The 15,668-nt window shown below is 40.1% G+C and overlaps 1 protein-coding gene across 1 annotated transcript in view; it reads right to left on the minus strand.

Annotated features, from left to right (window-relative positions):
• Nucleotides 1–15,668, minus strand: part of LOC138977778 (uncharacterized) — a 141,754-nt gene that overhangs the window by 17,201 nt on the left and 108,885 nt on the right. Inside the window, exons 16-19 of the mRNA XM_070350383.1 lie at nt 8,139–8,261; nt 6,921–7,058; nt 6,591–6,665; nt 559–639 (exon numbers count right to left, since the gene is read on the minus strand). Of these exons, the coding sequence (XP_070206484.1) occupies nt 559–639; nt 6,591–6,665; nt 6,921–7,058; nt 8,139–8,261 (417 nt within the window). The remainder of the gene's footprint in view (nt 1–558; nt 640–6,590; nt 6,666–6,920; nt 7,059–8,138; nt 8,262–15,668) is intronic.

A 15,668-nucleotide genomic window follows, 5' to 3' on the forward strand; every position in this document is an offset into this window, starting at 1 on the left:
ACAATAACTATCATTCATTAGCTTATTGTTTGGCTTTTCTATCCAATCAATAAGTTGCAACATGATCTTTCTAAGCTGGAAAGTTATTGATGTAAAATCGACACATGCCATTCCATATTTTTAATCTATAAATCCATTATCAGCGAAAGGGGAAAGCGGTTCTCGCACTGAATTACGCGTGGTTTAATTGTGAATTAAATTATTGTTAGCCATGTAAGCCTCTTTTTTCAGGAAGCACTGCAATCACTGTTCTTTGCCGAAAAAAACCTGCTTATTTCTCATTTGATTTTTGTGCATTTGGCAACAGATTTCGATTTTATTCCCGTCTCACAAACGACGAGCGAACGAGCAGTGTCATTTAATGTATATTTTCTTCTGAGAGAAAATCATCCTCGAGTTTTATATCCTCGTGGAAAAGCTATTTGTGATTTAGTTATGGCCTTGATGGTGTGCTCTGTCTTTGCAGAAGACACCGACAGAGAACGTAAATGTAAATATGCTCTGCACGTTGCAATGTGAGAACAAACACATTTTTGTCACAGACACATTTTAACTCACAACATTTGTAAACCTTGATGTCGCAAATTGCTTCGTCCACACATTCCCGCGCTTCAAAGCAGTGCTTTCCAATTGCAAGTTCTGCAAAACAAACACACACGCACATATACACATGCACTCACACAATGCTCGCGCACACATGCACACACACACACACACACAGGCGCAAACACACGCACTCACACACACACATGCACACGCACTCACACACACACACGCGCGCGCACATACACACGCACACACAAACACACACCCGCGCACATACACACACAGGCGCACACACGCACACGCACACACATATCAAACTGAGTGTCTACCAGACGGCAAAATCAACAACAAAAAGAGAGAAAACAAAACTTGACTAAATATAAAAAGGAGAGTCACACTACGTTTTTCTCGTGAATATCGAACCGAGTTACGGACTGCCCTAAATCATTCACTGAAGCAACAGACACTGACAGACCCTTGTTGCACTACGGCTTAGGACAAGCAAAGGTACAAGACACCGGTTTCAAGAAATACAAATCACCTGTGTCTTTACCCCCCATATATGTTAAAGACTCATCCCTCAGCGGTCGAAGAAATCAAAGAAAACAAGAAATTCCTTCGAGGTAGGAAAAACACCCCCGTTGGTCAAAGGGAAATAACCATTCTCACTGCACCCATTCTCACTGCCACCAACTGAGAAGGTTATTTCCCTTTGACCATGAATATGTTTCTCTATAAGTCCTTGTAGAATCTTAATCCACCAATAACTCCCTAACCGTGTGTGTGACTGGTCCCAATTTTAGTAAGGACCGTCTCAGAACCTGTTCACCAAGTTTGGTGACGATCGGTCCGTTCATTCTTGAGATCTATATGCGAACACAAACACACAAACACATCGAGCGAAACCTATACACACCCCTACACCAGGGGTGTAAAAACAAAAGAAGTTGATCATGGGAGCCTGGAATGTCCGGACACTACTAGACAGAGCGAGCACAAACCCACCCGAGAGAAGAACAGCACTTGTTGCCAGGGAACTCCAGCGATATAGGATCGACATCGCTGCACTTAGTGAAACCAGGCTTGCCGACGAAGGCTCTTTAAAAGAGGAAGGAGGCGGATACACTTTCTTCTAGAAGGGAAAGCCTCAAGCTGAGGATAGGATCCATTGAGTAGGTTTTGCCATCAGGACAGCACTGCTTAAAAGCATACCTGCTCTCCCTGTCGGCATCAACCAACGCCTTATGACTTTACGCATCCCCCTCAACAAGTCCAGATACCTCATCATCATAAGTGCCTACGCACCCACCATCACAAGCTCTAATGACGTCAACAAACAGTTTTATGAACTTTTTGACCAGGCCATCAAGACAACCCCTTTGAGTGACAAGCTTGTCATTCTTGGAGACTTGGTTTAAACATAAGTTTATTTTAACAAAGGTTACAATCATGACATGTATACAAAGTTCACAGAAACAGCAACAAGCTAGAAGCTTATAGTGGTGTTCCTGCATGACAGTACAACATAAGGCGGTAACGGCTGAACAATTTGTCTAAATAAACCAAATCTATTAATAACGTAATAAACGTTGCATAATGATTATAAAGAAAGACAGTAAAAGGAAGGAGGGGGGAAAGAAGATGAATAAAAGAAGAGGGATGGGTAGGAGATGTGCAGAAGTTAAAGTTGTTGTCCGGCTTGTAGAGCATTTATTCTGGTTTGCCCAAAGCGGCCTGAACGTTCAATGAACGAGTGTACGGTGGAAAAGATTTTCCTGTTCAAATCTAAAGAATACTGTCTGTCTCCGTTTAAAATGTGGGGGAGGTGAATTGTGTGATTAGGGAGGGTATGTATAGTTTCTTGACGTGCTTCGCGATAATTTGGACAATCGAGTATGAAGTGTTTTACGGATTCGGTCGGGAATCCGCAGTCACAAGATGCATCTGTAGCAACGTGACGTCTCACTAGATCGTTATTAAGATCACTTATATATAACCTGAGCTTACAGTGAATTATTTGTGACATGCGATCTCCAGAATAAAAATAACACGGCGGACTTAAATCGTTTTTTGACAAAAAGTGCTTAAATTCACTTAGGGAGTCACTAAGTTTTATATAGTCTGGTAAAGAATTCCAGAGTTGTGTAGTAGATGGGAGAAATGAGTTTCTGTATAATTCAGATTTAAACGATGGAACTTTCTTGTCTAGAGGTCTGCGCCGGTGATATGGGTTATTAGTTGATATCAATGGTGGCAATATCGCAAATAAGTAGTTTGGCACCTTGCGGTGAACGATCTTGTGAAATAATATCAATTTATGACGTTTACGCCTCTCTAGTAATGAAATAAAGCCTGACTCATCGTACAATTTTTGATGGCTTGTACCGCGGACTGCTCCAACAATGGTTCGAATTGCATCTAAGTGAATACTTTCGAGCTCGGTGGCTAACTCCTTAGGGCAGTTATCCCAGAGAACATCGGCATAATCAAAATGTGGCAATATGAAGGATTTGTACATTATTTCTAAAGCTTTTCTGTCTAGTCTATATTTATAAGATCGTAAGCAAGCTACTAGTGTACGGCATTTTGCTATAACAGATTTAATATGTAACTCCCACTTACCGTTATTCATAATAATAATACCAAGATGTTTATGACTTTCAGTTTCCTGTAAAATTGTGCCACCGAAGTTTAAAGGGATGTAATCTGGATTTCTTTTCCTGCCTTGAGTCGCCTTGTGGTGAGATATGTGCGCGTTATAAATTCTCGTATTATTATTATTATTATATTCAGAAGTTTTGTTTTACTTTGATTACATTTAACTTTCCACTGTCTAGCCCACTGGTCGATTTTATCAAGATCTGAGTTAAAAATATCTGTTCGCATCTGAGAATTTTCCAGGCTTAAATACATACTTGTATCGTCGGCAAACAGTTTAATAATGGATTCAACGTTATCAACTATGTCGTTAATGTAAACAAGAACAAGTCGCGTAAGGCGAAAATACAACATTTAGTCAAGTAGCTGTCGAACTCACAGAATGAAACTGAACGCAATGCCATTTTTCAGCAAGACCGTATACTCGTAGCATCGTCAGTCCACCGCTCATGGCAAAGACAGTGAAATTGACAAGAAGAGCGGGGTAGTAGTTGCGCTGAGAAGGATACCAGTAATAGCACGCTTTTCTGTACCTCTCTTCGTTTTAACTTTCTGAGCGTGTGTTAATCCAAACATATCATATCTATATGTTTTTGGAATCAGGAACCGACAAGGAATAAGATGAAAGTGTTTTTAAATTGATTTGGACAATTTAATTTTGATAATAATCTTTTTATTTTTAATTTTCAGAGCTTGTTTTTAATCCAAATATAACATATTTATATGTTTTTGGAATCAGAAAATGGTGGAGAATAAGATGAACGTACATTTGGATCGTTTTATAAAAAAAATTATTTTTTTACAATTTTAAGATTTTTAATGACCAAAGTCATTAATTAATTTTTAAGCCACCAAGCTGAAATGCAATACCGAAGTCCGGGCTTCGTCGAAGATTACTTGAGCAAAATTTCAACCAATTTGGTTGAAAAATGAGAGCGTGACAGTGCCGCCTCAACTTTCACGAAAAGCCGGATATGACGTCATCAAAGACATTTATCCAAAAAAAGAAAAACACGTTCGGGGATATCAATCCCAGGAACTTTCATGGAAAATTTTATAAAGATCGGTCCAGTAGTTTGGTCTGAATCGCTCTACACACACGCACGCACGCACGCACGCACGCACACACACACATACACCACGACCCTCGTTTCGATTCCCCCTCTATGTTAAAACATTTAGTCAAAACTTGACTAAATGTAAAAAGCAGATGTCCAGATACCTTATCATCATAAGTGCCTACGCACCCACCATCACAAGCTCTGATGACGTCAACAAACAGTTTTATGAACTTTTTGACCAGGTCATCAAGACAACCCCTTTGAGTGACAAGCTTGTCATTCTTGGAGACTTCAATGCAAGAGTAGGAAGAGATCACAGCAGCTGGGAAGGAGTGCTTGGGAGACACGGAGTAGGCAAGATAAACGACAACGGCCGGCTCTTCCTCAGCAAATGCGCAGAATACAGTCTATGCATCACCAACACCTTGTTCAGGATGGCAGATAAGTACAAGACCATCTGGATGCACCCGAGGTCGAAACACTGGCACATGATCGACTTTGTCATTGTGCGTCAGCGGGACATGAGGGACGTCCGGGTGACCCGCGCCATGAGAGGCGCTGAATGCTGGACAGACCACAGACTGGTCAGGGCTACAATGAACCTGCACATCCCACCGCCACACGGAAACCGACCCAAGACTGTCAGGGCGTCCTACAACACAAAGAGACTGAAGAACTAACTCCACCTTGACCTATTCCAATGCATATTGGACGAGAAGTTTCACGATAATACTACCTTTTCTGGGGACAGCATCCAAAAGTGAACCAAATTCAAGGACATCCTCAGTGAGACTGCCAAGGCGGCATTGGGGCCGAAAGTGAGAACACATCAAGACTGGTTTGATGAGAACAATGAGTCTATACAGGCAGCTTTAGACACCTAGAACAAAGCCTACACAGAATAGCAGAATGACCCCTCGTCTGTCTCCAAGAGAGAGAAGTTCAAGAAGCTCCAGGCTAAAGTCCAATCTGATTTCAGAGACATGCAGGACGAGTGGTGGCAGAGATACGCCGACTTCAACCTCGCCAAGAAGTTTTTCACCTCCCTGAAGACAGTATACGGCCCTTCAAGATCGGGCTGCTCTCCACTTATGTCTTCAGACGGCACAACCCTGATCAAAGACAAGGTGGGATTAAGAGATCGCTGGGCACAGCATTTCAACAATCTGCTAAACAGACCCTCCACTGTAGACCCTGCGGCGCTGAGCCAAATCCCACAGCAGACTATCCAGGAAGAGCTTGACTTGCCACCCTCCATCGTCGACATCAAGAAAGCCATCCTCCAGACTAACTCAGGCAGAGCATCAGGAAAGGACGGTATCCCTGCTGAAATATACTAGGCAGCAGGCCCCAACGCCCTCGAGGCCTTTCAAATTCATGATGTACTGCAGAACCATATGGGAATGGAGAAAATGCCAGACGACTTCCTTGATCGTTTCTCTCTACAAAAACAATGGAAGCAAAGCAGACTGCGGAAACTACAGGGGCATCTTACTCCTCTCCATTGCTGGAAAGATCTTCGCCCGAGTCATCCTCAACAGACTTATTGCTGTCTCCGAAAAAAACTCCCTGAGGCACAGTGTGGCTTCAGGCCAGGTAGAAGTACCACTGACATGATATTTGCCGTCTGAGTTCAGACAAATACAAGAGAAATGCATTGAGCAACATATGCCTCTCTACTCTGTCTTCATTGACCTCACAAAAGCCTTCGACACAGTCAACAGAACGGCTCCCTGGACAGTTCTTGGACGCATCGGATGCCCAAAGAAATTTGTGACGATCATCCAGCTCTTCCTTGAAGACATGACCGGCCAGGTCCTTGCCAGCAGAGATGTGACAGAACCTTTCAATATAAGCAATGGTGTAAAACAGGGTTGTGTACTAGCCCCAGTCCTCTTCAACATCTCCTTCACGTGCTTGCTGTCACAAGCAGTCCAGGGAAAGGGGTATACATCCGATACCGCCTGGATGGCTCCCTCTTCGATCTTCGCCGTCTCACTGCAAAAACAAAGAGTTGCCAGAATCTCCTCCAAGAAGCCCTCTTCGCAGATAAACTGTGCGCTCATGACCCATGAGGAGTCAGAATATGTGTAGACAGCTATTTGTTAACCAAACACAATTAAACTCACTCAAACAGGCATACACTCAAATAGACACAAGCAAACACACAGACACAGACACACACACATTAACGCACGCTAACACTCACGAACTTTGGCAGATAGAAGGCCTAGACAATCCAGCAAATGGATAGAGAGCTAGGTGCATAGATATATTAACAATCAGATGGAAGGATGGTCAGAGAGACAGATAAACAGAACTTACTGCAATGCCTATTCTGGCAGACTTGACCAGCTTTGCAATGCCGATCTCTGTCACAAGGCTTAAAGACGTCAGCAACTGAAATAGTAAATTTCATTGTCACAGGTCCCAGTCATTTGTCAAACCTTAAAATATTGTCAACTGCTAACACACACACGCACACACACTCACAGAAATTCGCACGCACATTTACACAAAAACCAATACATTGAGAGAAAAACAAATATAGCAATAAATGAAAAGTGAATTCTTCTCCCAGAAGTCAGATGGGTTCATGCAGTGCCAGTTTTGTTTCACTTCATTTTTGGTCATGCATATTTCAAAACAACTCACGTTTACAGCTAAAATCGGTGCTCTCAATTGTGTAGTTTGTGTTACATCTGCAATATAAGCTGGTATCGCAGGAAGCGTCTTCGGTACACTTTGGCGGAATACTGTTGCAACTGCTCCCGACACGTCCACTTAACGGAGCTGAATAAATGCAAGGTAAGTTTAAAGGCCCACTCTGCCTCACATGTTTACAGAACGATGACAACTATACACAAAGACAGCTTCACTTACCTAAAGGTACACACTCACAAAAGCATTCAACAACAATAAATGCCACTTACAAATCACTTGAATGGCTATTTAGCACGCGTTATAAACCACACAGTACTTCTCGTGGTTTATGCAACCCCCGAGCGATACATGACCTATTGAGTCACTTGCGGTTTCAAAGCGATACTACATCTGCAATAGCACGTCATTGTGTACCTCTGAACCTAAAATACAAGAAACGACTGAGAGAGACACAAACTAAGCCGCGGTGGTTGACTTCAAAGAAATTAGCAATATGCCAACAAATGCGTCTGCTTGGTCAATGGTAAGATGCAGCTCATGAGATGTGATTTTAGCCCTATCGCGGCAGTGTGTTTTTAAGCGCAATATTCATTCTACACAGGCACAGTATCAAATGTTCGGAAATCTCAGTCGACTGACATTCCAAAAACTGGAAAGATGCAAGGTTTTCAGTAGCATACTTCCCCAAAATCAAGTAAAAAGAGCTGCATCTTACTCTTAATATTCAACTCACACACCCTCCTCGCATGACCTCATCCTGTCTTCCTTTCTTTCAAAACTTCGAATTGTACTGATATTGTCTTGTACATATATACAAACACACAATGTTACATGCAGTGATAATGTGATAATGTATATAAACATCTAGGGCTGTTTTCAGTATTGTTGATAACATGTTCTGTTTGATAAGGGGTATTTTTCAGCTGGTTTTTTCCTTGTTTTCACTACCTATTTTATTCATGTTTTTATTACTTAGTTAGTGGAAGAATTTTTTATAATGTATATTTGATGGTGTATGCTTTTAATTAAGCGTTGTTGACTATGAATGTAGATGTAAATGCTTGTATAACTGTGTTTTAATTTTAAATGTGTCAAGGGCAAAGAGCATAATTGTAAAGTTATGATGTTGCGCTATATAAATGCTCATTTATTATTATTATTATTATTATTATTATTATTATTATTATTATTATTATTATTATAACTCACAGCAGAACTGGTCGCTCTGAAAAATGTGGGATATTCCAGGGATACAACCACATCTCCAAGTCATACAGGTCGAACCAGCTCCACACACTGCAAACGAACTGCACGTCCTTCCCGCTCCAATATCTACAAAAACACACAAATAATAAACAAGATAAGCAAATGCTTACACGACTCTTCGTCATTTCCCGTTACAGTGGAATCCCCCTTTTAACACCCCTCCCCCTCTCCCCACAAATAAGACGTACTCCCTCCCTTGTAAAACCCTCCCCCCTCCCCACCCGATAGAAGACTCCCTCTCTTCTCACCCCCCCTCCCCCAACCACCCTACCCAACTGAAGCCTTCCTCCCTTTTAAGACCCCCATCCTGCGATTAAACCTTCCGCCCTTTCATGACCCAGTTTTCTCAGAAATTCTATTCATAAACTCCATTTTAAGACTCCTGTTTTAAGACACGAATTTCTCAGAGTTGTTTAAGGTCTTAAAGGAGGATTCCACTGTATATTACCCCCAACCCCGAAAAAAACAAATTCATTAAATTAAAAGAATGCTGTTCCAGCTCCACAAAATAAGGTTCAAGAGGTCGTTCACGTCAGACTGATTGACACAAACTTGATTCAATCTGATGTGACCTAAATCAATTCATTTAGTTGTTCATCCCTAAGAATATTTCACATAATAATACAAAACTGCACCACACCCAACCTCCTTCCTGTCACCATCACTAGCCTGACATACTCAACATCAACAACATTTTGGAAGAGGTTTGTAATCAAGAACCATACATTTCTAATGTTCTTGACTAAATTGAGTTTTGGCTGGCCCAGACAAAACATGTGTACTCAGACACTTAGCAGGTGACCTCATTTCTGATACTATGATCTCATAACATAATGTCATTACCAATACTCTAGCCAAGACTAAGCTGTGACCAAATCAAACAATGACATCATAGCTTGATGAGCTAGCAACTTATTTTCTTGATAGCTCAGTGGATATTTTCAGGGGTGAAAACCTTCTCCATCAAATATGTGTATGCTGTGACTCTGAAATTCGACAAAAACAAGCTAAAATTTGGTCATTTCTGCAAATAATCAACACCTACCATTGTGTGAAATGTTGAGGCTTTTGCTCCCAAAATATCTGAGAAAACCTCAACTGAAAGGTTTTATGAACATCACCCTGCTGTGACCCCAACATTTGACGATGGTCAACCAAACTGGGGTCAAGTTGGCAGATTATAAAATCCTAGCAGTGCGCAAGGTTTCAAAGGGCTGGCTTCAAAAACATCCGAGATAACTTTCAACGTTAAGTTTGTATGAATCGAACACGACCCCGCTGTGACCCCATAATCTGCCGAGGGTTTAACCAAACTGGGATCATGTCGGGAGATTTTTTGTTTGTTTGCTTAAACGCCCAGCCGACCACGAAGGGCCATATCAGGGCGGTGCTGCTTTGACATATAACGTGCGCCACACACAAGACAGAAGTCGCAGCACAGGCTCCATGTCTCACCCAGTCACATTATTCTGACACCGGACCAACCAGTCCTAGCACTAACCCCGTAATGCCAGACGCCAGGCGGAGCAGCCACTAGATTGCCAATTTTAAAGTCTTGGCCGCGGTTCGAACCCAATGTCGGGAGATCATCAAACCCGAGAAGTATGCAAAATGTTAAAAGCTCTGTCTTCAAAAACATCCGCAATAATCTTAACGTTAATTTTGTTGTCCACGGATGGATGTGTGTGTGTGTGTCAGTGTGTGTGTGTGTCAGTGTGTGTGTGGGTGTGTGTGTGTGCGTGATTTTACCAACACTACGCTAAATTCCTTGTGCTTTAAATGTTTTTTAATGTCACTTGGCTCAATAAATACTGTATTCTGTATTCTGACAGCCGTACGGCCGTACAGACGGTCATTGACGAATAGTAGGCTAACACCGATTACTCAGGTGAGTCAATAATAATAATAAGAAACTCAAGTGAGGTTGAGAACCAACAAAAAGAAGGGAAGTAAGCACACTAAATTATGTAGACAACAGCAGCAAGTGAGAGCAGGACCATTGACCACGAAATGAAAACACAGCTCTTCAATCCTCCTGTAAGCAGAGAAACCGTGCACTATCTTCGTCGTCTGGATCTCCTCGATATAATAAGATATAAAAGCGAATTTTTGACACTCCAGAAGGGGAGGTGGGCCAGTGCACTACCTTTTTTTTATTTTGAATGTTTTATTGTGTCTGAATGTTATTTTATGAAAGAAATGAACAAATGATGACAAAGAATAGTCACTTTTTGTATTTTCGGTTGCTGGTTTTTGTTTTACGCGACAAAAACAGTCAAAATACAGACAAAAGTGGAGTACAGGAGATACACGGATTTTCATCAGATGTGATTGTCACACTTCTAATTATTGTTTTATTTTATCCTTCTGGGTATGCTCTAGGGGATTACGAAGCAGATCTTGTTTATTATATTTATATTTGGAGTTAGGAACACTTCTTTGTTACAACTGTCAAACTTTAGGGTAACGCTTGCGAAATTAATTTTTGAAATAATCTGGATATGACTATAATAAAATTTCAGCAAAATCCCTTCGTAATCCCCCAGAATGTTATATCTTCCATAGTTCAGGGTCAAGGTCACTTCAAAATATGTTTACAATCCAACTTTGAAGAGCTCCTGTGACCTTGACCTTGAAGCAAGGTAAACCAAACTGGTATCAAAAGATGGGGCTTACTTTGCCCTATATATCATATATAGGTGAGGTATTCAATCTCAAAAACTTCAGAGAAAATGGGAAAAATGGGAAAAACAGCTGTTTTTAGGCAACATTTATGGCCCCTGCGACCTTGACCTTGAAGCAAGGTCAAGATGCTATGTATGTTTTTTGGGGCCTTGTCATCATACACCATCTTGCCAAATTTGGTACTGATAGACTGAATAGTGTCCAAGAAATATCCAACGTTAAAGTTTTCCGGACGGACGTCCGGACGGACGGACGGACGACTCGGGTGAGTACATAGACTCACTTTTGCTTCGCATGTGAGTCAAAAATTATAAAACGATCCAAATTTACGTTCATCTTATTCTCCATCATTTTCTGATTCCAAAAACATATAAATATGTTATATTTGGATTAACAACAAGCTCTGAAAATTAAATATATAAAAATTATTATCAAAATTAAATTGTCGAAATCAATTTAAAAACACTTTCATCTTATTCCTTGTCGGTTCCTGATTCCAAATACATATAGACATGATATGTTTCGATTAAAAACACGCTCAGAAAGTTAAAACGAAGAGAGGTACAGAAAAGCGTGCTATCCTTCTCAGCGCAACTACTACCCCGCTCTTCTTGTCAATTTCACTGCCTTTGCCATGAGGCAGGTTTCACAATCTTCAATCACAGACTTCCTTTTTTTTCAACAAAATCAATCTTGACAGAGATCTTTGAAATAGTGTTTTTATTAAAGCCTTACATCCTCCTGGATGGAATCAAGACAAAAACTTGTATGGAGACGCATTCTTGTCGACATAATGTGATAGCTTGTTACATTACTCTATCAAACAAAGGGATAGACGTAAACAGAATTGGGTAACGATTTATTCAAAGAATATTGTCCAGAGGCTTTAATAAATTAAGCAATAACAATGCAAGCAAAATATCATTTCCGAGCTCAGTGAAAAAAGCAGCAAATAAGGACTAATTATGGGAATTCCGTTCTTCTGAACTGCTATTTCGCTGTGATGCACGTCATGAGCATACCTTCAAAAGTAACAATGTTAATTGCACTCCATTTCTCACTTTAAAAAAAAGTAGAATCATTGACCAATAGAAAAAAACGAGTTTGGAATTTTTTTTGCATATTCTTGGGGAATAAATACCTGAAAATGTAACCCTACCCTCTAAATGGTGACATCATGACAGCGAAAAAAAATATACAGAACAAGTCATGTGAAGCGATAATAAAACATTAAGTTGGTTTGAAACTAAAAGATCAACATTGGAATCAGGGACGAGTCATTAACAATGCTAGTGAGATTTGGCTAGCCGAAACCAGAAGACCGAGACGGGTTGCCTCCGCGAAGCATATGAACAAAACGGGCGATTTTTCTCATTTGAGCAGATTTTCACACAAAGCATGACATATCTGTTTATACATTGGGATCCAGGAAATCCAAAGGATACAATGCAATAACTTTTGAATCTGTAATCAAAAGTGTTATTGTTATTTGCAATTTTTAGAATGTTATGTACCAAATTTTATAATACATTTCATAACTTGACGAAATGTAAAACAAGTCGCGTAAAGCGATATAAAAACATGTAGTCAATCTATAGGCATCAAATTGAAGGATAAACTAAAAAAAAAAAACAGTCCGATCGGCGAGACTAAATTCAGATAGTCTCGGCTAACCATACCCGAAAACCGTCACGGATCACACTCATCTCCGCGAAGCATACTCAACCTGTTTTCTTTAATTCTGAACGCGTTTTTAAAGTAAACATAACATATGTATATATGGCCAGGAATCTGTCAGTGTGTCCAAAAAGTGTTACACAAACACCATTTTTTAGACTTGCTTTATCTTATTAATGTTGTTGTGGGTAAGAAAGGAGATGTGGTTTTTAGCAGAATAAAACTGTTTTTATTGGTATGGGCCACCTGGGGCAGTTAAAAACCCGTTATAAACCGTTATTTTCTAATTTTTCACCGATCTTTATGAAATGTTGTGGTTAGGTTGGTTGTCCCTAACTGAATTTCAACAAGAATAAAAAGTTGATTTTTGGCAGTTAAAAAACCGTTAAATCCCGTTTTTTCACCAATCTTTATGAAATTTTGTGAGTAGGTCCGTTGTCCATAACTGAGTTTCAATACGTACTTTTCAGAAGAAAAACAAGCTTTTGTCAGTTATAAACCGTTATTTTCTAATTTTTCACCGATCTTTATGAAATGTTGTGAATTTCAACAAGAATAAAAAGTAAAATTTTGGCAGTTAAAAAAACGTTAAATCCCGTTTTTTTCAGGAATCTGTCAGTGTGTCCAAAAAGTGTTACACAAACACCATTTTTTAGACTTGCTTTATCTTATTAATGTTGTTGTGGGTAAGAAAGGAGATGTGGTTTTTAGCAGAATAAAACTGTTTTTATTGGTATGGGCCACCTGGGGGGGGGGGGGGGGGTTCAGTATAGTGTCTTGAGCACTTAAGGGGAGGTTCTAGCATGGGTGAAAGCGATTTTTCCAAAAAAATGTGATTTTGGGGTTCTTGCAATAATGGGTAGATAAAACATTGTATAGTATTGTGGTGGAAGAAATTTCACCAAATCATTAAACTGTTAAAATGACAGTTTAACCGCCAAAAAACACTCTGCTCCTTGTTTCTTGGTCCCTAATCGTCGGATTTACACCAACATTGGCACAGTGATCCATTGTCCCTAACTGATCTCCAATACAAACTTTTCAAGAAGAAAAAGTTAATTATTGGCAGTTAAAAAAACCTTTATAAACCGTTATTTTCTAATTTTTCACCGATCTTTATGAAATGTTGTGGTTAGGTTGGTTGTCCCTAACTGAATTTCAACAAGAATAAAAAGTTGATTTTTGGCAGTTAAAAAACCGTTAAATCCCGTTTTTTCACCAATCTTTATGAAATTTTGTGAGTAGGTCCGTTGTCCATAACTGAGTTTCAATACGTACTTTTCAGAAGAAAAACAAGCTTTTGTCAGTTATAAACCGTTATTTTCTAATTTTTCACCGATCTTTATGAAATGTTGTGAATTTCAACAAGAATAAAAAGTAAAATTTTGGCAGTTAAAAAAACGTTAAATCCCGTAAGATCTACTTTATTCATAGGTTTGTGTGTGTTCGTTTGTAAGAGCAGTGAGTGATAATAGCATGACGTTAGGCTTTTTGAGCTAGCATCGTGGCTTACGCGCTTAGGACGAGGATGTTAATGACAAAACCAGGAAATCCCAACAAAGTGTCTGTGCATCAGTCATTCCTGTCCCTTTTCTAAGTTACACACACACACACACACACACACACACACACACACACACACACACACACACACACACGCACACACACACACACGCACGCACGCACACACACACACACAAAAACATATGCAAGCATCAACATTTCAACGAGACAAACCCAATGCTGGTGTGTCGAAGGAGACAGCCACAGCGGGCTTGTTCGAATCAAAGTATCACACCATATCTTCAGCGTATTACCAATACCTGTCCCAACATAGACCAGTTGGTCTAAGAGGACGTTAATTCTAATAGTCAGTCAGTCTCTCTCTCTCTCTCTCTCTCTCTCTCTCTCTCTCTCTCTCTCTCTCTCTCTCTTTCTCTCTCTCTCTCTATTCCTGTCACCGCCCTCAATCTGTGCCTTGTCCAATGATCTGGTAATTTTATTTAAGTTTATTTTATTTAATTAATTTTATTTAAGTTTTTACCTTGTGTTTTGTGTTGAAAAATAAATACATACTCCAGAATTGACAAAAAGTGTCGTGTACATTTTACGTGTTCTTTGTAAAATATTGCCCCAGCCCCTCCACCTGTGAAGAAAGGACACCTGTCTAATAGGGACACCATTACCATACCCCAAGGGTGTCCTTTAGAGACAGGTTTTACTGTACTGCCGAACAACACTTTTCTTCCAAGTTCCATTGTAACGAAACCCTTGCCTGGAATTGTAATGTCTTTTATACACTTAAATACCTGCCCACAGATAAAATGGAGCCACAACCCCAAACCAAATATAATATCCCATCTAAAAAAAAAAGTCACATCCCCAAACGCAAAATAATTAACCCTAACTGCCGGATGCAAATTGAAACACATTTTTTTCATTAGTTTTAATTACACTTTGCCTGAGGAAAACAAAACAGCCTGAAATGGACTGGGTGGTCGAGTGGTAACGCACTTGCGCTCGGAAGCGAGAGGTTGCGAGTTCGAACCTGGGTCAGGGCGTTAGCAATTTTCTCCCCCCTTTCCTAACCTAGGTGGTGGGTTCAAGTGCTAGTCTTTCGGATGAGACGAAAAACCGAGGTCCCTTCGTGTACACTACATTGGGGTGTGCACGTTAAAGATCCCATGATTGACAAAAGGGTCTTTCCTGGCAAAATTGTATAGGCATAGATAAAAAAAATGTCCACCAAATACCCGTTTGACTTGGAATAATAGGCCGCGAAAAGTAAATATTCGCCGTAATGGCTTGAGGTTTACTGGCCGATGTGAATGCGTTATATATTGTGTGTAAAAAATGTCTGTTTGTCTGTAAAAAAATTCAATTTCAAACGGCAGAAATTAATATGTAAAGCGCGGAGAGCAACGGTTAATTGTGGTTCGCGCTATATAAGCTCTCATGATAATAATAATAATAATAACAAGTCGCGTAAGGCGAAAATACAACATTTAGTCAAGTAGCTGTCGAACTTACAGAATGAAACTGAACGCAATGCAATTTTTCAGCAAGACCGTATACTCGTAGCATCGTCAGTCCACCGCTCATGCTCGTGGC

This window comes from Littorina saxatilis, linkage group LG10, assembly GCF_037325665.1.
Source record: "Littorina saxatilis isolate snail1 linkage group LG10, US_GU_Lsax_2.0, whole genome shotgun sequence".
In the NCBI taxonomy this organism is placed as follows: Eukaryota; Metazoa; Mollusca; class Gastropoda; order Littorinimorpha; family Littorinidae; genus Littorina; species Littorina saxatilis.